The 26,878-nt window shown below is 39.1% G+C and overlaps 6 protein-coding genes across 14 annotated transcripts in view; 2 read left to right on the forward strand and 4 right to left on the reverse strand.

The window, feature by feature from the left end:
* LOC113209622 (general odorant-binding protein 70) overlaps positions 1-249 on the reverse strand; it is a 6,084-nt gene extending 5,835 nt beyond the window's left edge. The window contains exon 1 of the mRNA XM_026427258.2: positions 115-249. Coding sequence (XP_026283043.2) covers positions 115-183 — 69 coding nt within the window. The 5' untranslated portion in view covers positions 184-249. The remainder of the gene's footprint in view (positions 1-114) is intronic.
* Positions 250-2,843: 2,594 nt separating this feature from the next.
* Positions 2,844-5,980, forward strand: LOC113209597 (gamma-butyrobetaine dioxygenase). 3 transcript variants are annotated; one of them, XM_052272977.1, is made up of 9 exons: positions 2,844-3,115; positions 3,220-3,407; positions 3,484-3,686; positions 3,824-3,958; positions 4,033-4,138; positions 4,251-4,453; positions 4,535-4,701; positions 4,793-4,964; positions 5,280-5,980. In XM_052272977.1, exons 1-8 carry the CDS (start codon positions 2,938-2,940, stop codon positions 4,951-4,953), a joined length of 1,341 nt encoding a protein of 446 aa, XP_052128937.1. In that variant the 5' UTR covers positions 2,844-2,937; the 3' UTR covers positions 4,954-4,964; positions 5,280-5,980. The 3 variants fall into 3 exon arrangements, with proteins under 3 accessions (XP_052128937.1, XP_026283001.1, XP_026283002.1); XM_026427216.2 differs by having other exon boundaries at positions 5,583-5,980; XM_026427217.2 differs by having other exon boundaries at positions 2,845-3,115; positions 5,052-5,980.
* On the reverse strand, positions 4,741-8,778 carry LOC113209599 (zinc finger CCHC domain-containing protein 17-like). Of its 2 annotated transcripts, none has more exons than XM_052272980.1 (7): positions 8,749-8,778; positions 6,186-6,344; positions 5,966-6,048; positions 5,767-5,896; positions 5,412-5,678; positions 5,210-5,331; positions 4,741-5,071 (listed from the first exon to the last, which is right to left on the reverse strand). In XM_052272980.1, exons 1-7 carry the CDS (start codon positions 8,761-8,763, stop codon positions 4,978-4,980), a joined length of 870 nt encoding a protein of 289 aa, XP_052128940.1. In that variant the 5' UTR covers positions 8,764-8,778; the 3' UTR covers positions 4,741-4,977. The 2 variants fall into 2 exon arrangements, with proteins under 2 accessions (XP_052128940.1, XP_026283006.1); XM_026427221.2 differs by lacking the exon at positions 8,749-8,778 and adding an exon at positions 6,651-7,469.
* Positions 8,779-8,851: 73 nt separating this feature from the next.
* LOC113209596 (glycylpeptide N-tetradecanoyltransferase 1) lies at positions 8,852-12,616 on the forward strand. Its single transcript, XM_026427214.2, has 10 exons — positions 8,852-9,033; positions 9,487-9,604; positions 9,675-9,789; positions 9,864-10,080; positions 10,178-10,294; positions 10,391-10,742; positions 10,854-10,971; positions 11,060-11,205; positions 12,216-12,353; positions 12,432-12,616. Exons 1-10 carry the CDS (start codon positions 8,975-8,977, stop codon positions 12,450-12,452), a joined length of 1,401 nt encoding a protein of 466 aa, XP_026282999.1. The 5' UTR covers positions 8,852-8,974; the 3' UTR covers positions 12,453-12,616.
* A 513-nt stretch (positions 12,617-13,129) lies between these two features.
* LOC113209593 (uncharacterized) overlaps positions 13,130-26,878 on the reverse strand; it is a 29,291-nt gene continuing 15,542 nt past the window's right edge. For 2 of the 6 annotated variants that reach the window (XM_026427207.2, XM_026427209.2), the window contains exons 2-15: positions 21,578-22,151; positions 17,453-20,452; positions 16,157-16,632; positions 15,931-16,071; positions 15,739-15,858; positions 15,528-15,665; positions 15,100-15,288; positions 14,807-15,008; positions 14,600-14,727; positions 14,416-14,505; positions 14,039-14,299; positions 13,842-13,947; positions 13,563-13,729; positions 13,130-13,488 (exon numbers count right to left, since the gene is read on the reverse strand). In XM_026427207.2, the coding sequence (XP_026282992.1) occupies positions 13,387-13,488; positions 13,563-13,729; positions 13,842-13,947; positions 14,039-14,299; positions 14,416-14,505; positions 14,600-14,727; positions 14,807-15,008; positions 15,100-15,288; positions 15,528-15,665; positions 15,739-15,858; positions 15,931-16,071; positions 16,157-16,632; positions 17,453-20,452; positions 21,578-22,115 (5,658 nt within the window). In that variant the 5' untranslated portion in view covers positions 22,116-22,151 and the 3' untranslated portion in view covers positions 13,130-13,386. Of the gene's footprint in view, positions 13,489-13,562; positions 13,730-13,841; positions 13,948-14,038; positions 14,300-14,415; positions 14,506-14,599; positions 14,728-14,806; positions 15,009-15,099; positions 15,289-15,527; positions 15,666-15,738; positions 15,859-15,930; positions 16,072-16,156; positions 16,633-17,452; positions 20,453-21,577; positions 22,152-22,766; positions 23,049-26,878 lie in introns of those variants that run through there. The other 4 variants (XM_026427208.2, XM_052272976.1, XM_026427210.2 and 1 more) reach the window with 4 other exon arrangements.
* LOC127750688 (uncharacterized) lies at positions 23,629-26,183 on the reverse strand. Its single transcript, XM_052272983.1, has 9 exons — positions 25,684-26,183; positions 25,458-25,598; positions 25,266-25,385; positions 25,055-25,192; positions 24,627-24,815; positions 24,334-24,535; positions 24,127-24,254; positions 23,943-24,032; positions 23,629-23,826 (listed from the first exon to the last, which is right to left on the reverse strand). The coding sequence occupies exons 1-9, from the start codon at positions 26,056-26,058 to the stop codon at positions 23,629-23,631; spliced, it is 1,581 nt and encodes a 526-aa protein (XP_052128943.1). The 5' UTR covers positions 26,059-26,183.

Genomic DNA, 26,878 nt, shown 5'->3' on the forward strand with positions numbered 1-26,878 from the left:
ATTAATGAGTAATAATACTCTGAATGATTCGTTAACATTTTACTGATACAAAAGAAAATAGTGGGGAGTTAACAACATATCAATTTGGCCCTGAGTTGCTATCAGAACACTTACCTGCGGGGCTGCAGCCTCCACTGCGGCCAGGGCGGCCAGGGCCAGGACGGCGACGGGTAGGACGTGCATGTCGACGGGGGCGCTGGCTGCTCCTTGTTCTGCACCCGGGGCCGGCCTGCAGGACTCTAGCCAGGGGCCCAGCCCGGCGGCGCCGCGCGGAGCGAGGCGGAGCGGGCTTTGGAGGGGCGGACCCACCTCGCCTGCAGGTAGGGGTGGGGGTGGGTGTGAGTGCATAATCACTGAACCTAGCTAAATTCAATCGAGAACTCGCGCTCACGACACGCTTGGTGCAGCTCACGCCGGCGGGAGCGTGAACTCGCAAGTCCGGAGAAGGGAGCTGGGAGGGGGAAGGCCTGAATTTGTTTTAAAATGCGCAATAAGTCCGTTGTGTGTTGTCGTGCTTTTAGGCGCAATACCCCGCTCCCCCGCTGCTTTCCTTCAGGGGCTTGCGTAGAGCTTCGGGGGACCCTTGTGATGGGCGGTTAGTGACGGCAATGCGTGTTGTCTCTCTGCTCTGCAGGTTGTAAGCGTCAGCACGTAAAGCGGAGTGCAAGCGTGTTGTAATGCGTGCAGTAAGTTATGCGTGTTGTAAAGGGTGCTGTATGCGTATTGTAAAGCGTGCTGTATGCATATTGTGTGAAGCGTGATGTATGCGTGTTCTAAAGCGTGCTGTGTGCGTGTTGTAATGCGTGCTGTGAGCGTGTTGTAAAGCGTGCAAGGAGAGTTGTAAGCGCGGCCTGCTTGTTGCGTCGCGTTACACCGGTTACACCATGGGTTGCCGTGGGCTTGGCGTGCGCAACCAGGCTTCTCTCTCCAACGAACGACGTGAACAAATCAGCTAAATGGAGCTGGAGCGCAACAAGGGTGGGGCCGTGTCAGCCTGAGCACAGTAGGGAAGATGCGTCCGCGAACAGCACTAGTTTCATAGCGTCACATTAGGGAGCCCCCCCCAGGCAAAAAAGTCCAGATCTGGTCACAGATCTACTTTTAGTTATTCAGTCAGATCTGGCCAGATACAGAACCAGATCTGTATTTATATACCAATCAATTTCAGATTTAATCACAGATCTGGTCTCAGTTTAGAGCCAGACACTATACACAGTACTGGCGGTAGATCTGATTCTGTTCCAAATTCAGATATATAGGCAGATCTGAACACTGGTCAGTAGACAAGTCTGGGAAGCGGTCCGATATAGATAGAGGCAGTTACAAAATACAAAATTTACTTTTCAGTAGGCTATTATCTAGTATCTGGATTCATATCCCCAACTCATTGCCCAGCCCGAGCCACCTAATAGAACTTACCTTACCTGGAGTTGAACCTCTGACTTGTTGATTGGGGAGCCCTTACCTTGACCACTCGGCTACGGGATGCCTCTTACTAGATCTGTGTCCGATCCTGATGTCTTTCCCCAACCAATTCCTTCTGGACCTGATTCTGGCCCAGATCTGGGGTCTGGTTTAATATCTGGCCGCAATTCTCACAAAAAGGAACAGACCTGTTGTCAGCACTATGGTCAGATCTGCATTACCTATCGTCCATAAGTCAGACATGACTACAGATCTGATAGCAATTATGCAGGCAAGTGTTCGTTGTACAAGTTAGGGCCCTGGAATTCTGCCAGATCTGTGTTTCAGATCTGGGCCAATATCTGGGACAGCGCATAGATCTTTTGCCAGATCTGTAAACGGCCAGAACTGGGCTATTCCGCACAGATCTGGGGACGTCAGGCATACAACAGATCTGGTTTTATACATGGAAGCAGACCTGCCGAACAAGCTGGAGAGCAAACGAAAATTGTTTCAAGCCAGATCTCCGACAGATCAACCGGTTATTCTGCCAGATCTGTGTTTCAGATCTGGAAAAATATCTGGGACCGTTCAGATCTTGACCAGATCTGCGACAGTCCAGATCTGGGCTACTTCATGATCATATCTGGGAACTTAAGACAGACAACAGATCTGGCTTTACATCTAAATGAAGATCTGCCAAAATATCTGGGGGAAAAATTTAAGCCAGATGCCAGTCCAGATCTGAGTTTTTTAATCTGGTTATTACCAGATCTTCTGCCCAGATCTGTTCTGTAGATCTTGCTCTGTTCAGATCTGTTGGCAGACCTTGGCCAGATCTGGACTTTTTTGCCTGGGCCCCCCCCCCCCACACACACACACGACATCCATGCCACAGCTAGTAGCAGGGAAGCGACAGAGCTTTAGAGTAAAGTTCAAGAGCAAAGTTCATCAGCCTGGTCAGACAAAACCGGGCGCAGAGCAATGTGAAGCTGACGTCCCGCCGATAACTGAGATATCCATCCAGTGTCACACACAACGGCGGCCCCCCCCCCTCTCCCACTCATTCCCCCCTTATCGCGTTCAACTCGGTAATTCGGTATTAACAAGGAGGTTGTTCGCAATCTTGCCAGTCAATGTTTCCACATGTCCTGTCGCCACATCCTTCACTAGAGCACCAGAAGGGGAGAATCCTAGACCGGGCTCGCGTGAAACTCTCTCGCCCTTCATCCGGCGTGAGGGAAGTACAAGCGAAGGAGCTCTTCTCCGATGGTTCAGAGAGCGCCAGACGTGTTCCTCCTCCACCACACGCGCCGATGACAGTTCGCGGGCCCGGGTATCATTTACGGACAATCCCTGGTCGTGCTCCCGGGGGGCGGGAGCGGGGCGCGGGGACGGGCGCGACGGGCGGCACCGCGCTGCTCGGCGCGAAGCGGGGGCCCCACGACTGGTCCAACAAGATGTGCTGTGGTCACACTGGCGGTGCAGCACGCCGCGGTGCCTCTCCGCTCGCCTCCCAAGTCCGTCTCTGTCATGTTAGTCGCAAGGCCCGCCTTCAGGCCCGCCCTGGTGCGCGGGCTGGCACTGCAGGCCCTGCGCGCGGGGCCGCGCGCTGCGGGTGCTGTGGAGGCGTGGTGGCCTGTTACGCGGGTGGCGGTGCTGGCCAAACCCTTTGGCCACCACCGCTGGAGCAGCACGAAGACCACAGTAGGTTGGTGATTTGCCAGATGAAACACTGTTGGTGTGCTCTTTCGAGCAGAATGGTTTACCATAGGTGGATGCAGCTTCCGAAAACTAACGTTCAGGTTGTTCTAGGAGAGGCAGTCCTGTGTAACAAGTCGGATACGGTTGTTTTAAGTGTCCCACATTCTGATGAGATGAGGTTCCCGTTTGTATGGCTCAGAGACAACTGTCAATGCAGTGTTTGTTTCCATACCGATTCACGATCACGAACAATCGATGTGCAGACCTTTGATATTAATTCAAAACCTACTGAAGTGAAGGTACACGATTGCAGTGTGATCATCACTTGGACTAAATAATCACTGCATTAAATAATTCACTGTTGTCTAAACCAAGGTTTCCAGGGATACTGTTCATATCATTTGGTTGGATGGCCATGTCAGCGATTTCAATATCAATTGGTTGAAAGAACATAGTTTCCAAAAAGAAGCACAGCAAATGTGGCTAAAAAGTATGTATCGCCTACCGAGAAAAACCTGGACAGCACAATCTTTTGAAGATATATTAACACGATTCCAATTCAGTGATGTGCTAAAAAGGTTTGTTTGATTTGATTTGATTTCAATTGTATAACACACTTGCACATCAAAAACAGAAAATTTCTTATTTAATCATTTTAATGAACTGTTAATTTTTATGACTGAAATGACGTGATGTTCATTATTGTTTCTGACAGTGATGAGTCACTATATAATTGGTTAGTGAATCTTGCCACATTTGGAGTATCTATAATTGAGAATGCACCTGCTGAAAGCTCTACGATACGGAATCTAGCTGAGAGAGTAGCATTCATTCGAAGAACACACTATGGGTGAGACTTTTAAAAAATGGTTTAACTTCAATTAACTTAAATAACTGAGTCAATTTGTCTTTACGCTGTCTCAGAGAAGAATTCTCAGTTCGAGCCAAACCAGGCACAACCAATGTGGCATATTTGTCGGCAAATTTACAACTACATACTGATCTTCCATACTACAATTACAAACCTGGAGTAAGTACATGGAATGTTTGATTGATAATCAACAAAGATATCAATGAATTACAAATTGCAATTAAATTAGGCATTTTATTCAATATCATCATTCTATTGACATTTTTCAAAGGCAAATCTTCTACACTGTTTGGTCCAAACAGAGAGTGATGGAGGTTCTAATTTGCTCACAGACACACTTGCTGTAGCAGAATGGATTAAAAGAGTTGACGCCAATTCATACCAGGTGCTGACTCAAACTATTGTTGACTGGAATGACATAGGACAAGAAGATGGAAATCATTTTCATAGTATTCACCGGGCTCCAGTGATTAGGTATACTTTAAATGGCAATAAAAAGTAAATTCATTTTTCATGTGCTAATATTTGCATTATCTTGTGCTACTTCTGTTAAAGTGAAAACAGATTTGGAGAAATTGAACGAATTAATTTCAGTCAACCGCAAAGAGATTCACACTTCAACATTCCAGTTGAGGATGTGAAGCCCTGGTACCAAGCAATGGATAAATTTATTAAGGCAGTTTACAGCAATGATTTCTGCGTCACTTATAAGATGAAAGAAGGTAACACACCTTCAAAGGGGAAAAAAAAAAGAGACAGTACACTGTAGCAAAACTAGAGTACTAAATAAATAACAATACATCTGCCCAACAGGTGAAGTATTGACATTTGATAACATTAGGCTACTACATGGACGAAGAAAATATGAGGATACTGGAAATGTAGTAAGACATGTTATTGGTGGATACTTAGACTGGGATGAGATCTGGTCGCGTATTCGAGTTTTGAAGAAAGAAATTCACCCGTCTGATTGATGAAAATTAAGGTACGTATGGGTGTCATTTTCTAGATCTTCTTCTATCTTCCAATGAAGAATGAGAATCATTTCTTGGCCTTTTCACATCCCTGATAGGTGATCGTGATCTTGATCTTCTGAAACACACAAACCATAAAGATTGCACAATAAAGATTGCAATAGTTAATACAACCAATTTGATTGGCAACTTCAGCATTTATAGTAACAAAAACATAGAAAACTATCTAATTTCAAATTTATGACAAAAGACTTACCTTGTATGGCTATCATGAGAGGAATAACTTTGCTTCTGAGACTTTTCCTTTGAATGTGAATCCTTATCAGAGTCACTGTTGTCGTCAGAAGAGGATGAAGAACTTGAAGAGTCAGATGAACTCTACATACAATAAGAAAAGCAGTAAAATCAGCTGAAAAAACAGAAATTTTTAAAATAAAAGTAAATTTAAACAATCTTACATCAGAAGATGAATGTTTCTTCTTTTTCTTTGACTTAAGCTTCTTAGCCTTCTTTGCTTCTTTTTTCAATTTCTTCTTTAATTTTTTTGCAGCTTTCTTTCTTTTCTTGGCTTCTTTCTTCTCCTTTTTTGCCAACTTTTTTTCTTTTTTTCTTTCTTTTTTGTCATCTAGTTCTACTGACTGTGTAGCACTCTCAGTCTTACCACGATGAGTGCTTGCCAAATCATCCTGCTCTGGAATGAGATCATATGTTTTGCCACCTTTAACCTGTTTTGTTAGAAATTTGAAAATTATCATCACAACATTGAACATTTAGATGATTGATAATTACTGAATGGACAGAAATGGATTATACCTGAAAGCAGTCTTTTCCTAAATGTCCTCGTGTGCCACATTTACTACAAGTGGTGTTGAAAACTGCATCGAGTGAAATTGTTTTCCGTTTATCACCAGGGGCCCATTCCTTGCGCTTCTGTTCATCAAGCCTAAAATTGTAATGTTTGTAAAAAATTGAACTTACTTAATGAAATGTGTACTTAATGAGTAAAACTTACTTGATCTGAACTCCATTTGGATCCAAATCTTTTCCACTTCCTTGATCAACAACTTTCATGGAAAGTGCAATTTTTCCATCATCCTTTAAGACAAAAATTTAAAAAAAAAAGAAAAAAAAAAAAAAAAAAGTGGTTAAAAAATTACAAAGGGCTTTGCATGTTACTGTTTACATACAAAAACATAACAAATACAAAATACTTTTATGGGCGAGCTACCTACAGTTGTGCTGATAATTTTGCACCATACACGATCACCTTTGGCTAAGACATCTGATACTTCAGGAACATGCACTTTGGAAATCTGACTGCGATGGACCAACCCCTGGTGAGGACCACCAGGTATTTTGACAAAGGCTCCATAAGTTTGAACCGATGCTACCTAAAACAAAACAATCAATCAAACAAAAAGTTGTTATCAGCTTTGAATTAATCTCTGTTTTAATGCAGACTTGGACGATGCTTGCTCTAGGATAACAAAAAGCTTCAACTTCTAAAACAACAAAGAAACTTTTAAAATAAATCAACTAAAAAATAATAAACTTAAAAAAATATAAATAGTGATACGATTTTATTTCTTAAAATTAGAAAATACGAAAAGAAATGTAAGTGAAAGTGTCGAGGTTAAATGCATAGCCACCTAGCACCTTGCTGTCGCCAAAATAAGCTTCACAATCAAGTAATTTACCTCTCCGATGAAAATAGAGTTGATGCTAGTATCAGACATGATTGTTGCAGGTGTTCACACCATGAATCAAATATCGGATTTACGAATCCACCTTGCCGAATAGTTCACAACGACCGCGAAAGTGGTTAACAAAAATTCGTCTGCTACGAGAGAGCCGACGAAAACAAAACAAACCAACGCGCCGGCGCCGGTGCGAATAATCGTGCCAACTTCTGCATGCTATGCATGGTCTTACTGTACAAACCTTGACCATTTCGCAACAGAAAATGATAAAACCAGGTTTCCGTTAAACAATCAAGAAATTTTCTAGATTTCTAAGAAAAGTTGAGCGTGAATCAATTAATTCACAATAAGAAAATATCGCGCAAACACTGTATGTTCGTACGATGCGGTGGCGGCCTAACTTGAAACCTTACGCGCAGGGGACTTTCTCAGGCGGCTCAGGAGAAGGAGATCTTTCTCAAGATCAAACGACCTCGGTCTTCTACTTATTCACGTTATCTTCTGTTACATTTAAAGTCCAGGTGTTAGGGAAAGTCCGGATTCCTTGGCCCAGTACGGGAATATGTCCCAAATTGGACTTAAAATCGTGCAGTTGCCAATTTGTGAAGCCATGGTGAGAAGGTGGCCGCACAATGGAACACAACAGTGCTCATCACGCCCATCATTTCAAATGGGTACTTCAGAATGCAATATATATGTTTTCACACATTTTTCAGACTCTTTTGGGAGAAAACCCATCAGGACCCACCATTTTTTGGTAGACCCGTAAAGAAGCACTAAAATGCCTTCAAAATTTGTGGAAATATATTTAATGCAATAGTAAAAGGACCGAGTTGCATCCAAGCTATATCCACATCAGCAAAATTGGACATTTCCAGACACCCGTACTTTACCTGTAACATCACTTCTTTAGTAAATAATATTTGGAGAAAAAGAAAAGCAGAGAAATAAACTTGAAAATACGTGATATTTTTTTAAATTTATATATTGCTATGGCTTCTTATTTATAGAATTTGTAACAAAAATATTTTATTCTAGTCATAGATGAAAATATTAGAACATTTTTACAAATCACGAACAAGGGTAACATAGTCGGAAAATATTTCTTCATTCTTTTGGATGTCTCTAGTTGCTACAAGAGCTATTGTTCGTAGATGTCTTCCCCTGGATCCACTGTACCATATATTCGGCAACAAGTAATCCATCTCAGAGGGAAAATCCAATATATCAAATTCCTGATAAGCTACATTAGCAGGGTGTTCAACAGTGCTATTATTCACATATTGTCCTATATTCCAGGGCACTACGGGTTTCTGTGTTGTCCATGTGATATCTGCTGCTTGATAATGCCCAAATGAGTCACGGTTCACGCAAGACCGAAATATGGTTTTTGAAAGAAGGCGGTCATTTCCGTCAATATGAATTCCGTCGACGCAACGCAATATAAAATGATTTCCGATTGACGGCAAGAATAGTGGCTCAAAGCGCCGATACAGAGTTCCAGGATAAAATGCCATAAAGTCTCCCCTTCGAGCAGAGCCCGAAGTCATTACCACTCCTGTCCCTGCATCTTTAATGCAACTTTTGCAGCGCTTCACACTATATCCAAGTGTGTTAAGCATGACTGCTTCTCCATCAACACTAGATGATGATTTTATTTCTTTATGCAAACTTAGAGTTAACTGCATGGTAACATTCTTCAACCTTTCGTCTGTTGCTACTTTGTCGGTTGATGCTGCAACTTCTCGTTTACTGGAAGTTTTGATATTGGTTGCCATCCAAGGGACAAACCGCCGACGATAATTTTTCCATAATTTTAGAAGACTTTTCCCCATTATAAGTCCTCACCGCCCTAGACTTTATGCTTTAAAATTTCTGATCAGTAGGTGGGCTTAGCTTGGCTTTACCTTGTGCTACAGGTAGAGGCACCTACCTAAACAGATACAATTTTTAAAATTGAAAGCTAACCCTTAATTATTATTTTTTTGAAATTTAAACAATTAAAACAAAACATCAAATCATATCGGTAACTTATTTGACTAAACGTATCGGTCGTATCAATTCTTGGCCGATTGTCATCAGATTAAACAGTAACCAGTAAACAGAGCATAGTGCATCGTCTGCAGATGTGACCAGCAGAAGACTCGAGGCCTTTTGATAAAGTAGCAAAGACCCTGAACTGGCTCGGTCTCGGAGCGGAGAGCGGAGGAAGGAGCGGCCCCCGGAGCGGAGAGTGAACTTGGAGAAAGACTGGGGTGGATTTGGTCCTACCACCCCTTACTGCGACTTTTTTAAGGCTTTGAAATCTTTTCTAAAAGAATATGGAAGAGAAAAACGTTGACAAGGAGTCGCAAAATGGACCTGAATCCAAATCGAAGAGGTAATGTATTGTTGTATTTGGCATTGGCAATAAAAAATCTCTTGCGGCTTTCTAACCTCAAAATTGTATTGTACCATCACCGACAAAATTTTGCTCGTCATTTACGTACAACTCTTTAAAGTGATTTTTTACGCTCACATCTGATTCGAGCTCGATTTCTTGTCAGGAATGTATTTTGTCAATTTCATTGATTCTTAGTCTTTAATTGGTAATTAGTTAATGACAGGGTACATAATTTTTTTGTAAGTTTTTCCCAATTATATTTCACTTGTTGGGTTCCTTAATCTCATATTATGGGTTTCGCTATGCATTAATCTAGAGATGTAATCAACCTATTACAGCTAGCATGCAGTGATGAATTATTAATCACTTAAAATTTTGATCTGATTTGATAGGATTTTCTTATGTCTTGTTTTAATTTTGATCTTTGTTGTTATTGAAATTGTCATATAGTGCGAAGAAGAGAAACCGTCACAAGAAAGGGCCAGTGGAAGTAATAGACTCTGATAAATCAGCAGAACTAAATCTTGAAGATGGTGATGCCCAAGGGTCACGTAGTTTTTCCATTCAGGTATTTACTTGTGCCAGTCATGACTTGGCTAGCTATACTGTAACAGGATCTAAGCAGAACTCTTTTCCAGGACATTCGGAAAGCAATGGAAGTTCTCTCATTTCAACAGAAACCAGCAAAAACTACGGAGGAGGCATTGCAAAAGCAGTACAAATTTTGGAGCACTCAACCCGTGCCGAAAATGGGTAAATCAACATAGATTTTTAAATCGAGTTAATTTTTTATTTTCTACATCTCATTTTTCTAATACCAAAATTAGATGAGAAGATTCAGAACAATGAACCAATAGAACCGGACAGACGCCCAGATGAAATTCGACCTACACCATTTTCATTACCTGATGGGTTTGTTTGGGATACTCTCAATCTTGATGAGCCTTTAATTCTCACTGAACTTTATACACTTCTGAACGAAAACTATGTGGAAGATGATGACTCCATGTTCCGTTTTGATTATCAACAACAGTTCCTCAAGTGGTTAGTCATTCTCGTAGTACTGGTTCTTATTATAAATTCTAGTAACACATACAGTTGCTTGAATAATTGTTCATTTTTTTTATTTTTTCTTGGACAGGGCACTGCAGCCTCCAGGATGGCTAAGAGAATGGCACGTAGGAGTGAGAGTTGAGAAAAGTGGCCGTCTTGTGGGATTCATAAGTGCTATTCCTGCCACACTAAGCATCTATAAGCAGTAAGTAAAATTGTAATTTTTCACATGTAAATTCTAACACACATGTTTTTAAAGACACTTACATTTTTTTATTAAATCCTTTTGTCTTTATTTCAGTTCTCAAAAAATGGTGGAAATTAATTTCTTGTGTGTTCACAAGAAACTAAGGAGCAAAAGAGTTGCCCCTGTACTCATCAGGGAGATCACCAGGAGAGTGAATCAAAAAGGAATCTTTCAAGCGGTCTATACAGCTGGAGTTGTTCTGCCCAAGCCTGTAGGCACTTGCCGATATTGGCATAGATCTCTCAATCCTAAGAAATTGATCGAAGTCAAATTTTCGCACCTTAGTAGGAATATGACTATGCAACGTACTCTGAAATTGTTCAAGCTCCCAGAAAGTACCAAAACACCTGGGTTTAGAGTGATGCGACAAAGTGACATTCCAGCAGCACATAAATTGCTTATGGATGTGAGTTTTTCTTAATAATGTAAAATCTTGAGAGCCAAATGTATTTTTGGTCATAAAATTGTACTGTATTTAGTAACTAATTGTTTTAATAACACTCTTATTGTTTGCTAGTATTTACGCCGCTTTGACATGGTTCCTGTTTTTACTGAAGAGGATTTCAGACACTGGTTTGCACCTCAGGATGGCATTGTTGATAGTTTTGTTGTTGACAATGGCAGAGAGCTCACAGGTAATTTCAATTTCTACTACATACCTAAAAAAATGAATTAAAAAGTTGTTCAGTACGTTATATTACTGTTAATTGCTTTCCGTTTTAGATTTTGTTAGTTTTTACACACTGCCGTCTACTGTGATGCATCATCCTGTCCACAAGACTTTGAAAGCAGCTTACTCATTTTACAATGTATCCAACAAAACAGGCTGGATAGATCTTATGAATGATGCATTGATTGCTGCTCGTGATGTATGTATTGTCTATTTTATGGTAGAAGCCCGGAAACCGGTAAATCCGGGGTTTGACCGGTCAAACCCCGGATTTACCGGTGCTGTTTGGTAAAAGCCCGATTTGGGGTGGTGGATCCGGGGTTTGACCGGTAATATTGGTATAATCGGGCATTTACCGTGCCCAAAACGGTAAATGCGGCATTTACCGTGACCAAAACGGTAAATGCGGCATTTACCGTGACCAAAACGGTAAATGCTGTTCAACATAATTTTCACTTTCATTTTCAATTTCTTTATTACTTGTGTACTTGTTACTTGTGTAAATTTTTATTGGCGCAGCCAGTATCAGCAGGGGGTTCTTCCGTATGCGGCGGCACTCTGGCACTTACACTGCCCCCTTGCACTTCTTGGTGCAGCTGCACTTACTGTACAGCTGCCCTTGGCTGCCGACTCTGCTGATGCTGCTTGTACGAAGGTTTTCCTACCAATAATAATTCATGACCATTGCATGTGAGGGTACGTTTAGTTTCAGGGAGGTAGTTAGCCAAAGGGCTTGACATCGTGACTTTTAAATGACTTTTAAAAATTAATGAATTATTTTTGGTAGGAAAACCTTCGTACAAGCAGCATCAGCAGAGTCGGCAGCTAAGGGCAGCTGCACCGGATACGGAAGAACCCCCTGCTGATACTGGCGGCGCCAATAAAAATTTACACAAGTAACAAGTACACAAGTAATAAAAAAATTGAAAATGAAAGTGAAAATTATGTTGAACAGCATTTACCGTTTTGGGCACGGTAAATGCCCGATTATACCAATATTCCCGGTCAAACCTCGGATCCACTACCCCAAATCGGGCTTTTACCAAAAAGCATCGGTAAATCCGGGGTTTGACCGGTCAAACCCCGGATTTACCGGTTTCCGGGCTTTTACCGTAACATCTACCAAGTTTTTTGTGCATATGACATCAAAATTCAACTTGTTCTCTTATTCTGACTCCTCTAAATTCTTGTATACTTCTTTTCTGGCAGATGGGCTTTGATGTGTTCAATGCCTTGGACTTGATGGAAAACAAGGAGTTTCTAGAGCCTCTCAAATTTGGTATTGGTGATGGGAACTTGCAGTACTATCTGTACAACTGGCGATGCCCTGCTATGCAGCCCAACAAGGTTAGTAAACTGTTTTCCAAATTTGTTTGTATAATGTTGGAGTTATAGAAATCAATTATTGATATGTTGGTGTTGCAGATTGGCCTTGTTCTTCAATGAGAATGTCTAGTTTATCACAAATGGTGGGCACAGAGGATGTATTTAGCAAACTCGTATCTCACCATCTGACTGACTCACAGTCAAATCAAGTGTGAAAGGCACAACATTATATGTGAATCAAACATGCATGAATTACTGTTAATAAATTAATCCAAATCTTGGAAGCTATTTGAATTGTGTAAAATAGGTAGTAAGATGTGTTTTGGATTTTTATCGACTATTTTACGGTAATGCTCACAATGTGAATTTACAAGGGTCGAATCTTCTATAAGTTATATCTTCTTCAGAACTATTTTTCTCCCCCGTCCTAATTTGGAATGTATATCTCGAGAATGCAATTGTAGATGCAGAGATCTCCAGCAGAAAGTGCATTTACCTGATTAATGTTAGTGAGCAAGAACCGGGGCTATTTTTCAGATTCCTTTGCTATCTGGTCAGGTGGAAGATAAGACAGTGGAAGTACATTTGTCATCAATAAAATGCAACATTATCATTTGAGGTAACATCCTTGCAACCAACATTACAGTCGCAAGCATTCTGCATTTATTTAAAAATTGAGTTTGTAAAAAAAAAAATCAAAAAAATCCTGCAAAGTTTGAGGGCTGTCTTTTCTTTACCATCCTAATGAGAAGTTATTTACATGTCAAGGTCAGTGTTTGCAAATAAACAGAAAAACATGCACATGACCAAATCTATTTCTTAATTAGAATATTTACAAAAGTTTATACATGTCTGTACAAGATACACAAGCCTTTACACTTATTGTACAAAATTCTACACATCATAAATACTGCACCAGTATATTAACATAAAAAGCATAATTTAAAATATTAAAAATCACCTACATGGATGTGGCAACCTAACCAACTATATTATTTCATTATAAAAGGTTGATGAACACTTGTCAGTCTTGAATTTACCCCCCATATTAACATTAATTTCCTAATCGGATACTTCCTTGTTGGCTAAAGGGCCCCACTCGCCCGTGTTTGTCCACAGCTCGAACAGTAAAATGATATCTATGTCCTTCAACAAACTGTAAGAATAAAATTAAATGAGCCAACTGTGGTTAAAAGAGAAAAAGTACTGAAGAAATGTTTTTGAATTTACCTGAGTAAGGGTACAAGCCATTGGCAAAGGTAAAGCTTTCACATCACCGACTTTTTTCCATAGGCCTGCACTAGGAGGGGCGCTGCCTTCTTGATAGGCATACAACTGGTAACTGTCTATGTCAGCATAGATAGGTCCCAGAGCCATATTCCATGAAAGAACAATTCCTGCAAATTAATGTTTTGGTTGAGCTATTTTTTTTTGTAGATATTTTAACCTTGCATACCTTCATAACAGATCAAAATAGCTCGTCTGAGTGAGTACCAGATATGACCTTACCATTATTTTGATGCTGGATTTTCAAATTGGGTCTGGGAGGAATTTGTTTCCACAAAGGGTTGCTGGCTTGGATATGTGGCCCCGCAGGTAAAGGTGCTGGATGTAGCTGGAAATAAAGTGACAGTGTAGTTGAGGGAATGAAAATTAATTCTGATATTTTGTTTCACCAGCATACAGCGACCAGGGAATGAACTTACTGATGACTGTTGTTGCTGCTGCTGCTGCTGCTGTTGTTGTTGCTGCTGTTGCTGCTGCTGCTGCTGCTGCTGTTGTTGTTGCTGCTGCTGCTGTTGTTGCCGCCCAGTTGCCACAGTATTAGTTTTGTTACTGATGCTAGCATTTGAGAAAATTTGTTGCATTTGCTGGGCAGAAACTCCAGAACTAGATGAAAAAGGAATTATGACATTTCCCTGCTGGCCCTTCACAACCAGCTTCAAGTTTCCTCTTATTGGACTTCCCTTCAAAAACACAAAAAAAAAGGACAGCATATTATATGTTCATTTTAATTAATATAGGTTCAAACAATATGAATAGATTAGTAATAGGGTGACTGTGACTCTCATGTTCAACTAACCTGAGATGAAGTAAGAATCATTTTCTGTGGACCCCCTGTTGACGGATTACTCATAATTAATTGTGGGAAACCAGAGGAGAGAACACCAGCCTGTAAAATGAAAATTAGTTATTAAAAGAAATGAACATAGATTAAAAATATGTGTTGACACATCAGTATAGACATGGGTTCTGGATTATAGTACCTGAGAAACCTGCGTGGGTGATATAAGACGAACTGTCATTCCACTATTTGTAGCTAAATTTTGAGCAGCTGCATTGGCAGCTTGTTTTTGCTGTTGCACCTGCTGGGTAACAGATATTTGAACGCCTGCTGTGTAACAAAAAAGAGTAAAACATTAATTATAATTTAGATTAAAAACAAGAACAATAAATAACTTACAGGCAATTACCTTGCATACCTGGTTTTTTAGTTTTGTCATTGTCAATTATATCAATAACCTCTACATCACTACTAGTTGCAACAGATGGACGATTTGTACTCTGAGGTTGGCTCTGCCTAATTGGAGAAGACTGTAACTTTGGCTGAGATGTAGCTATTAATGGAGGTGCAGATGAAGCTGAGGTAGGAATGTTTAACCTGGGGCGTGCTCCCTAGAAAAGTGACAGATAAATACAGTAATACTGAGGGTACATGTAAACACAGACTTCTAAAATTAATTAGAAGAATAAATGAGGGTCTTACTGAGAGTTGTTGAAGAGTGGGGACTGGAAGTCGAGGCGATGGTGTTAATGGTGGTTTACTTGGCACTGATACAACAACTTTCTCCACTCTTTGAGATCCAGTTGGAACCAATGATGGAGGATCAGTTGAGGACACAATATTTGAACGGGGGCTAGTAGAAGAATTTCTATATGATTTAACAGGAGTCCTCTGAAAAACAATATTAAAAAAATATACATCAGTCACAAACATAAGTACTATAGAATAAATTATTCAATAATAATAATAATAATTATTATTATTATGATAGTGATAATTATCATAATATTAATAATAAACAACTTAGTGAAAAAATGTAGACAGAGGTTTTAAAAGCAAAATTTAAAGATCGACTGAATAAAAGTATAAGAAGACATCTACTTATTGACAGGTGGTAATATGACACTCACAACTTGACATGATATTTCAGGACCAGACAAGTCAGGTCTTAATGGATTGGCAGGAGCTGGTTTGCTCAAGGGTGGTGACACTTTAGAATTTGGTGATGGAGCCAACCGTGTGCGCACTGCTGTTGGACAAGGCTGCACCTGAAACAAAACACAATTAAGAAAACAGGAACAAATTCTATGTAAGTGTAGAAAATTTTGAAATTATTCTTACATGCTTGATGCTTTGGCATACTTGGAGACCAACAGATCGCGTTATCTTAATTATTTTGGCAGCCGGATTTTTACTCTGCTGTTCCATATACTTTTTCACAACTAATCCAAGTTCAGTCATCTACAAGAACCACAAGTGTTAAAAAGGTAACTGACAGTCAAATATGCACTTTTATTAAGTAGTCAAACTGACCTGTTTACGTAATTTACTGAATTTCTCATGCTCTTTTTCTTGACGTTTTTCTAGTTCTTGGCAACGGATGCGAAGGTCACCAACAATACTTCGTTCAGTAATTGCTTCACATATCTTTTGGACGACAAGTTCTTCCAAATCCTTAATAATTATGAAAATATAATAAGTGCGAAATTGAAGAAGAACAAATTCATCTCATGTATTTAAAAAAATGTTTCATACATACACTGCGACTCATTTTTGACAATTCTTTCTTGTGTAGCTTGCGAAGAAATGGTAAGTCTGTTGAAACAGAGGCTGTTTCAGTCTTATCATCAGCACTTCCAATTGGAGAGTCAAGGTCCCGAAAACAATCAGGAGTTCTTATTCGTTCAGGTATTGTCTTAGGTGAGTTCAACAACCTTTCTTCTTCCATATTTTGTTTATCTGTATCATCCTGGTCGGTTTCAGCAGAATCGCCTGAAGGAGATCCTGAACGAGATTCCTCACACACTCTTAACTTTTTGCGGTCTAAATCTTCCATTACTTCTGCAGGTCTCTTGTGACCGCTGTCAGTTTGGGTAACAATGGCTGCATTTGATGTGTTGCTATTTCTCCGCATTTCAGGAAATCCATTTGGTTTCTTGCTTCTAAATGAGTCACATGAATCATCTTCAGAGTGACTTAATGTCCTTTTTCTAGAGGACAGGTCGGTATTGTAGCCTGCGATGAGAACAAAACAGTTTCAATGTAATAGAGCAATTTAAAAGAAAATTGTAATTTATCAAAATGATCAGCATGCATTCAAATCTTAATTGTGAAACTAAAGAAATGAAAATCAGTGAGAAAAAGATTTTTAGCAGGTTAAAATATTCCTCTAATAAAGGACAAATGATTAAGACTTGGACTGCAGCACAACCACATTCCAACTGTGGTAATAAAAAGGGATGGGTCAAAATTTTGGGAAGAGTTACTTTTCAACCACATGCGTTCATCGGCATGCCAAGAACAGGCAATTAGAATGAATGAATTAATAGCGTACACACACACACACATAACACAAAAATGATTACTTCTACCATCAATCAGACAAAATTGATTCATTAAGTGAGTTAGAGGGGACAGTGGGAAAACGAACTTCTTCTATGAGAAGTCAGTTATTTCTTTTGATTGACTGATAATCCAATACTATGTTAAAATGGTGATAGTAAATGATAACATAAATTTCAGCCTGCACAGGAATTACTGCCCTCATGAGTACTATCATACAACGATTAAACTACCAATGTTACAAACAATCTAGGGGATGTCTTCATGCCAGGGAAGGTTCTTTCTAATAGCTTATGACAGCAACCAAGTAGCAAGAGTGTGAGCTGCATGCATTCCCAAGGAAACCACACTATAGCACCTTTCACCAGGAGGGGGGGGGGGGGGGGGGGGGGGGGGGTCAAAAATGATAGGGATTGTACAAGCAAAGCATGGGATGCATTTGTTATCTGTTTGCCCAAACAAGATTGAGTTCCAATGAGTGTTAAGAAATTACCTTTAGAATTATTACTTTCACTGATAATGCTAGCACAATCTTGGCTGTCCATATCATCAGTTGATGATGCATCAAGTACAGTGGAATCACAATAATTATGGACTTTGATAGAGTTAGTATCAAATTCTGAGCTTATTCTTTTCAGCCCTTGATTATCATCAGTCTTTTCCACTTCTTGGAACGCTCCGTCATTAGTCTCACTCTCACAGACTGCATCAAAATCATCATTTTCATTTATGTCACAGTTGTCACTATTATCACCACTGGTAGAATTATCACTATCTTCAGGCAGTTCTGTGTCTTGACATTCAAAATCGTTGTCTGAGGCAAGCGAATTTGTTTCTGAAGGGTCATGATGTGTTGATCTTGTCTCATTGTCTTCATTATCTAGATTAGCGTTCAATGAAAGTAGCTCCTGCTCTGTGGCTGACTTACCAGTTGTTTTCAGTTCATTATCATCACTTAAAGAGTTCCTTTCATTAGAACCAGATAGAAGAATATCTTCTATATCATCCGTTTCTTCTTCATCACTATGAGTATTTTCTCGAGATGACAACTCAGGATCTGGTGAAAGAAGTCTACTTTCTGAATCGTCTAAGTCTGGCATTTCAGCTTGTTTCACTTCATCCTTGGAAGACAAGATGGGTTTGTCTGTTTCACCATCCTTTATAGGATCATTTTCATCACAAATATTTTCATTGGAAGTATGTGAAGAAGTAGTTGAATGTGTAATTTTGCTAGTAGTATTGACATTTGATCCATCCTTACATTCATTTTTGTTTTCAGAATCCACCGGGCCATTTGTACACACTGGAGGTGCACTGCTGCTATCACTTGCTTTTGGTGTCTGGGTATTGCAATCTTCAGGAGGAAACAGTGCTGACTCATTAGAAGGGCTCACATTGCTTGTAAATTTTATACCTTCATCAATACATTTTTTATCAGAAAAATTGTGAACTATTGAAGGTTTAGTGACTGTGCTGGAATTGTTGCTAGATTCTTCCTCTTTTGAAAGTTTGGGCTCTATCTTCACTTCAGTTTCCAATTTTACAAATGAATCAATATCAACAACAGAGTTGAGTTCTAAATCATCTTTCAATAACGCCTCAGCTTCTAATCCGGGTTCTATTTTGACTTTTACTTCTACATCAGATTTCAACTCCATTTTGACTGCCACATCACAGTTATGTTCAGTTTTAAAACCTGAACCTAGCTCATCCTTTATATTTGGCATTTCATTTGCATCTTCATATTTAGTTTCAACTTTGATTTTAAGTGGACTTTTCTCTATGCTATCTTGTTTCTCTTCTTCATGTTTTATGTTCAGGACATTTTGAACTTTAGCCATTTCTGAACATTGCAGGCTGACCTTTTTGTCACTATCTTCTTTCTTTGAACATTCCCCAGAAGTTTTAGGAGAAGTGTGTTGAACCACAGAGCCATCAGGTGGGTCTACATTTTGATCTTCTTGAGAATGAATGGGTTTCTCTAGATGGTTTTTAACACTTTCTCTTTGTGCAGCAATTTCCGCTTGAAGTTCAGCCTCTAGTTCAGCTTCCATTTCATCATCATCTGTGTTATTTGTCACTGCAGCATCTGGGTTCATAGACACGTTTCCTTGCTCTGTTGTTTTGTTTGAATCAAATGTTTTCTCTAACTTATGTTCTGGCAAGAGAGATGATTCAGCTACTACTATTGATTCCTTTTGTCTTTCAACAGTCAAAGAGCTTGATAATTCATTTTCCTCAGAGCATACTAAGTTTTTTTCACCAACAGCTACTTCTGGCAAGAGAGGTGATTCAGCTATGCTTGTTTCAATTTTTTCTTGGACAGTCAAAACGCTTGATGATTTATTTTTATCGGAGCAATCAGGGTTTTTTTCATCAACAGTTACTTCTTGTACAAGAGATGGTTCAGCTATCCTTGATTTGTTTTGCTGGTCAACAATCAAAGAATTTGATAATTCAACTTTTTCAGAGCATTCTAATTTTTCCCCCTCAGCAGCTAATTCTGGCAAGAGAGATGATTCAGCTACGCTTGTTTCAATTTGTCTATCAACAGTCAAAGAGCTTGATGGTTCAACTTTTTCAGAGCATTCTGTTTTTTCCCCCTCAGCAACTAATTCTGGCAAGAGAGATGGTTCAGCTACCCTCAATTCATTTTCACCTTCAAGATTTGAAGAGACTGACAATTCATTTTTTTCAGAGCATTCTGGTTCCTCTTCAGCAACAACATCTGGTCTTGGCAAGAGAAATGATTCACTAACCCTTGACTCACTTTGTTTGTTAATAGACAAACATGGTAAAAATTCACTTTTCTCAGAGCATTCTGCTTTTTTTCCCTCAACAGCTAATTCTGGTAAGAGAGCTGATTCAGCTACCCTTGATTCATTTTCTGTTTCAACTGCCAAAGAGCCTGAAGGTTCATTTTTTTCAGAGCATTTTGGTTCCTCTTCATTAAGAACAGCTGGTCCGGGTAAGAGAGATGATTCAGCTACTCTTGTCTCATTTTGTTTTTCGATAGACAAACATCGAGATGATTCAATTTTTTCAGAGCATTCTGTTGGTTCTCCCTGAACAGCTAATTCTAGCAAGGGAGCTACATTTGACTTATTTTGTCCTTCAATAGACAAACATGTTGATGATTCAAGTTTTTCAGAGAATTCTGGTCCCTCTTCAACAACAGCAGGTCTTGGCAACAGAGATGATTCTTCTCTTGATCCATTCTGTCTTTTAACAGAGCTTGATGATTCAATACTTGTAGAACATTTTACTTTTCCTTCATCAATAGCTGCTGACCCAAAAGCCATGTCATGGTGTGAGTTCTTGCACAAAGTTGTAATATGAGTTTCATTTTTATTATTGACATCAGAGTTTCCATCACTTGTGTCTTTCGGACAGTTGTCATCTTTTTGAATCGCAAGCTGGAGGTTGGAGGGAGCATCAGCAGGTCTTGTACCACCATTGATTGGCAAACTATTCTCCTCAGAAGTCCCAGAACCTGAAATTACGACTAATTATTGGAATCTTATAAAGCAGTACGATTTGATAAGTGATAAACAGAAAATGAAGAGAACATTTCTTAAAAACAAAAAAAAATATGAACGGAAAAATTTACAATGCTGGCAGAAGCATTATGAGCTGTAAGGCATTACATGATTTTAGTACTATAAGAGAGAAATATGTTTCTCCAAATAGTTCCCAATTAGTTTAGCAAAACAAAAAATAAATAAAATAGGTAAACTTAGAAATGGCAAATATTATCACACAGTAAAAATTAAAGCAAAATAATGTATTGATTGTTTAACTATGTTTCCAATGGTTGGTACACTACACAGTTTTAGAATCAAATTTGAATCAATTTGTTAACTTTTATACATAGTAATGGGCACAGAACAAAACTTACGTACTGTAATTTCAACATCTTAATTTCTCATACCATAAGTTTACACCAAGCAATGGTTTCAAATCAGAACTTCGTCGGTTTTCAAATGAAACATTTGGAAATATTGTAAAATTTTTAAGTTTCAAAAGTAAAAGAAGCCATTTATAAAAGGGAGCGGTTGCTTGTCAAAACGGTAGTCAACAATTCAACATATTTCCAAACAGTGAAAGACAGAGACGAACGTATGGGAAAATTTTGATGGTGTTTTTAAAAAGGGTCGTTTCCACAACATAGGGTGAAAAAAGAGGAAGTAGGGTGGATGCATATGCATTTTACTAGTGAGAATGAAAATTGAGAACACACATCTACTTCAACTGTTTGCACAGATAATAAAAAAAATGTGTATGTGTGTGTGTGTGTGATATATATGCAGTGCACGCATGCATGTTCTTATTACTTAAAAAAAATAAAAAATTATGCATATATTTCTTGGATGGCATGTAGATAACACCAGTTCTCCACTTTTAATATAAGAAACCAAGTAAATTGATTAGTTTAAGACCTGTATCTCAAGCAAGAGTGAAAGTTAAGTTTTGAGAAAGATAGATCCCAATTCCTCATTGAACAAATCATGTTAAATATATACATTTAAAAAAAATAAAAAAAAAAAAAAAAAACACACAAAAAAAATTCATGCTAGATGGGGTCACATATATTAATCAGTTGGTAGTTGAACATTACCTGATGAGCTTTTACTGCTGTCTTCATGAGTGACGAGGTCACAGGAATCTTCTGTGGTACTTGTTACTGTTTCATTTTCTGAAGTTCGACGAACTCTGTGTGTTGCAATGTCACTTCCATCTTCGTCATCTGACAATCTTAAATTAAATTCATCTGATAAATGGGACGAGTCTTGGTCTTCGGATACACACTTGGTAATTTTAAGTTCAGATATGCTTCCTTCTTTATCCAAATCAATTTCAGAATGTGCCTCCAAAGAAAAAGGGGAGTTTATTTCACTATAAGACTCCACTTCAAATCCAATCATGTCTTGGTCTGAGTTATGGTTGGTGGGATGGTCAGGTGATACATTGCCGTTAGACAGATTAACACTGTTACTAGTGCCATTCTGGCCATTAGACATAGGGGCCCTCGAATTTTCTTCAGTTGAACTGTCAGAAGTTTTCCCACTTTTCAGTGAGACTTCTGCTGGAGGATTGGCACCATTAGTCAATGATGATGACATTAGTTCTTCTCCCATATCTGGTGACAGTTTCATGGTATGTTTCAATTTGACATTATATTGTTCTGCAGTCTGAAACAAAGAGAAACAGACAAATGTTATACAAGACTCACATTTGACTAAATGACATGAAAGTAGTTATGTTCAAGATCAGAACTACTTTTAAAAACAACCGGTATTGGTAAAAAGGTAATCATAAATTTTAAGATTAAATAAAATCAAATAAATTAAGGACGCACACATTCAGAACCAAAGTGATTGCAGCTTCTGTGGTTTAAAAAAACAGATCTGTAGCATTATTGTAATTTTAAAGCATAAAAATACAAAAATTGTCTCACAATCTTCTAAAAATAATGCTTTGAGAGTAAACCAACCAAATTGAAACACAAAACAGGATAGATAGTATATAACATTTTATATTTTTGAGAGGATATTTTAACATTACTTATTCAAAAGAAAGGTTAAGTGCACAGCTGTCTCAATATATGGGCCATGAGTACTGTTGAAGATAGATATTAACTGTAAAGGCTACAAATACATCCACAACGAAGCAAAGAAAGAGATGTAGTGTCTCCAACCTCGAGTAAAATTAACTAATAATTCAGAAAACCGCTGAAATTAACAGCGTCCGCCCATTACATCTTCATTTATTTCTCATATTGTTAACATTTTCCTCCAAATACACACCTTCCTATTTCCTATTGATCATTGTCACTGCTGGAGGAAGATAATAGTGCTCAAAAAGATAGTGACTCGCTTTATAACCTATACTGAGCTACGTTCCAAGTTTTAGACGAATCAGATGAACTGTACGGACTGATGGGAGGTGTGGCACTAGTCTCGACGGCACCACCCGAGTCTCAGTCTCGGGCTTGGGGTCTCGCGGCCACCAGAAAAAGGCATGGATACACAAGATCCAGTCATTGGATACTCCAAAGGACGACGGTCAGTGCCAGTGCGCCTGCGCTACTTGTGGTAGTGTGTTCGGGAAGTATCCAGTAGCCTTCGGCTAGAGTTCGGAGGAGCCGACAACAGGCCGAATGCCTTCGGGTCCTCTTCGGGATCGCTTCGGTCTGTCGCCACGACTCACGACCTGACGTAGAAAAGTAGGAACGACTGATAGTGAAAATGAGACGCCTAGTATGAAGCAGTACAGAGTGTCTGCCACAGCTTTAAGCACAATGCCATTCCCAAATCCCAAATTGAGAGAGTCACTTAAAGCTAAGTCGAGATAGCCTAAGCTGCGACTTAGGACTACCACCCCCTCCCCTGCACCTCCTAATAGTTACGTTATTTGCGCACGTCCCCTCACACTGCCGCACAACGAAGTACACTGTGGACAAGAAACGAGGGGGAGGGGGGGGGGCCCTGTGCCAAAACGGTGGGGATAACAGGCATGACATTGTTTCATTCTTCTTAGAGAAAGGAAATGGACCGCTATTCCTCGGGGGCCATCCATAAAGGATCGTCCGGTCGCTAGGGCGAGCGAGGGGTAGGTGAAAACCGGATACAACCGGGCGGGGAGGGGTGGGGGATCCCGTCAACTCGATTAAAAACGTTTTTTGAAACTATTTGATCGTGAAGGTGTCAAATTTGGACGTCGGGGGGTTTTGTTACTGATGCTAGCATTTGAGAAAATTTGTTGCATTTGCTGGGCAGAAACTCCAGAACTAGATGAAAAAGGAATTATGACATTTCCCTGCTGGCCCTTCACAACCAGCTTCAAGTTTCCTCTTATTGGACTTCCCTTCAAAAACACAAAAAAAAAGGACAGCATATTATATGTTCATTTTAATTAATATAGGTTCAAACAATATGAATAGATTAGTAATAGGGTGACTGTGACTCTCATGTTCAACTAACCTGAGATGAAGTAAGAATCATTTTCTGTGGACCCCCTGTTGACGGATTACTCATAATTAATTGTGGGAAACCAGAGGAGAGAACACCAGCCTGTAAAATGAAAATTAGTTATTAAAAGAAATGAACATAGATTAAAAATATGTGTTGACACATCAGTATAGACATGGGTTCTGGATTATAGTACCTGAGAAACCTGCGTGGGTGATATAAGACGAACTGTCATTCCACTATTTGTAGCTAAATTTTGAGCAGCTGCATTGGCAGCTTGTTTTTGCTGTTGCACCTGCTGGGTAACAGATATTTGAACGCCTGCTGTGTAACAAAAAAGAGTAAAACATTAATTATAATTTAGATTAAAAACAAGAACAATAAATAACTTACAGGCAATTACCTTGCATACCTGGTTTTTTAGTTTTGTCATTGTCAATTATATCAATAACCTCTACATCACTACTAGTTGCAACAGATGGACGATTTGTACTCTGAGGTTGGCTCTGCCTAATTGGAGAAGACTGTAACTTTGGCTGAGATGTAGCTATTAATGGAGGTGCAGATGAAGCTGAGGTAGGAATGTTTAACCTGGGGCGTGCTCCCTAGAAAAGTGACAGATAAATACAGTAATACTGAGGGTACATGTAAACACAGACTTCTAAAATTAATTAGAAGAATAAATGAGGGTCTTACTGAGAGTTGTTGAAGAGTGGGGACTGGAAGTCGAGGCGATGGTGTTAATGGTGGTTTACTTGGCACTGATACAACAACTTTCTCCACTCTTTGAGATCCAGTTGGAACCAATGATGGAGGATCAGTTGAGGACACAATATTTGAACGGGGGCTAGTAGAAGAATTTCTATATGATTTAACAGGAGTCCTCTGAAAAACAATATTAAAAAAATATACATCAGTCACAAACATAAGTACTATAGAATAAATTATTCAATAATAATAATAATAATTATTATTATTATGATAGTGATAATTATCATAATATTAATAATAAACAACTTAGTGAAAAAATGTAGACAGAGGTTTTAAAAGCAAAATTTAAAGATCGACTGAATAAAAGTATAAGAAGACATCTACTTATTGACAGGTGGTAATATGACACTCACAACTTGACATGATATTTCAGGACCAGACAAGTCAGGTCTTAATGGATTGGCAGGAGCTGGTTTGCTCAAGGGTGGTGACACTTTAGAATTTGGTGATGGAGCCAACCGTGTGCGCACTGCTGTTGGACAAGGCTGCACCTGAAACAAAACACAATTAAGAAAACAGGAACAAATTCTATGTAAGTGTAGAAAATTTTGAAATTATTCTTACATGCTTGATGCTTTGGCATACTTGGAGACCAACAGATCGCGTTATCTTAATTATTTTGGCAGCCGGATTTTTACTCTGCTGTTCCATATACTTTTTCACAACTAATCCAAGTTCAGTCATCTACAAGAACCACAAGTGTTAAAAAGGTAACTGACAGTCAAATATGCACTTTTATTAAGTAGTCAAACTGACCTGTTTACGTAATTTACTGAATTTCTCATGCTCTTTTTCTTGACGTTTTTCTAGTTCTTGGCAACGGATGCGAAGGTCACCAACAATACTTCGTTCAGTAATTGCTTCACATATCTTTTGGACGACAAGTTCTTCCAAATCCTTAATAATTATGAAAATATAATAAGTGCGAAATTGAAGAAGAACAAATTCATCTCATGTATTTAAAAAAATGTTTCATACATACACTGCGACTCATTTTTGACAATTCTTTCTTGTGTAGCTTGCGAAGAAATGGTAAGTCTGTTGAAACAGAGGCTGTTTCAGTCTTATCATCAGCACTTCCAATTGGAGAGTCAAGGTCCCGAAAACAATCAGGAGTTCTTATTCGTTCAGGTATTGTCTTAGGTGAGTTCAACAACCTTTCTTCTTCCATATTTTGTTTATCTGTATCATCCTGGTCGGTTTCAGCAGAATCGCCTGAAGGAGATCCTGAACGAGATTCCTCACACACTCTTAACTTTTTGCGGTCTAAATCTTCCATTACTTCTGCAGGTCTCTTGTGACCGCTGTCAGTTTGGGTAACAATGGCTGCATTTGATGTGTTGCTATTTCTCCGCATTTCAGGAAATCCATTTGGTTTCTTGCTTCTAAATGAGTCACATGAATCATCTTCAGAGTGACTTAATGTCCTTTTTCTAGAGGACAGGTCGGTATTGTAGCCTGCGATGAGAACAAAACAGTTTCAATGTAATAGAGCAATTTAAAAGAAAATTGTAATTTATCAAAATGATCAGCATGCATTCAAATCTTAATTGTGAAACTAAAGAAATGAAAATCAGTGAGAAAAAGATTTTTAGCAGGTTAAAATATTCCTCTAATAAAGGACAAATGATTAAGACTTGGACTGCAGCACAACCACATTCCAACTGTGGTAATAAAAAGGGATGGGTCAAAATTTTGGGAAGAGTTACTTTTCAACCACATGCGTTCATCGGCATGCCAAGAACAGGCAATTAGAATGAATGAATTAATAGCGTACACACACACACACATAACACAAAAATGATTACTTCTACCATCAATCAGACAAAATTGATTCATTAAGTGAGTTAGAGGGGACAGTGGGAAAACGAACTTCTTCTATGAGAAGTCAGTTATTTCTTTTGATTGACTGATAATCCAATACTATGTTAAAATGGTGATAGTAAATGATAACATAAATTTCAGCCTGCACAGGAATTACTGCCCTCATGAGTACTATCATACAACGATTAAACTACCAATGTTACAAACAATCTAGGGGATGTCTTCATGCCAGGGAAGGTTCTTTCTAATAGCTTATGACAGCAACCAAGTAGCAAGAGTGTGAGCTGCATGCATTCCCAAGGAAACCACACTATAGCACCTTTCACCAGGAGGGGGGGGGGGGGGGGGGGGGG

Source organism: Frankliniella occidentalis, unplaced genomic scaffold (genome assembly GCF_000697945.3).
Source record: "Frankliniella occidentalis isolate FOCC.00 unplaced genomic scaffold, Focc_3.1 Scaffold236, whole genome shotgun sequence".
NCBI lineage: Eukaryota > Metazoa > Arthropoda > Insecta > Thysanoptera > Thripidae > Frankliniella > Frankliniella occidentalis.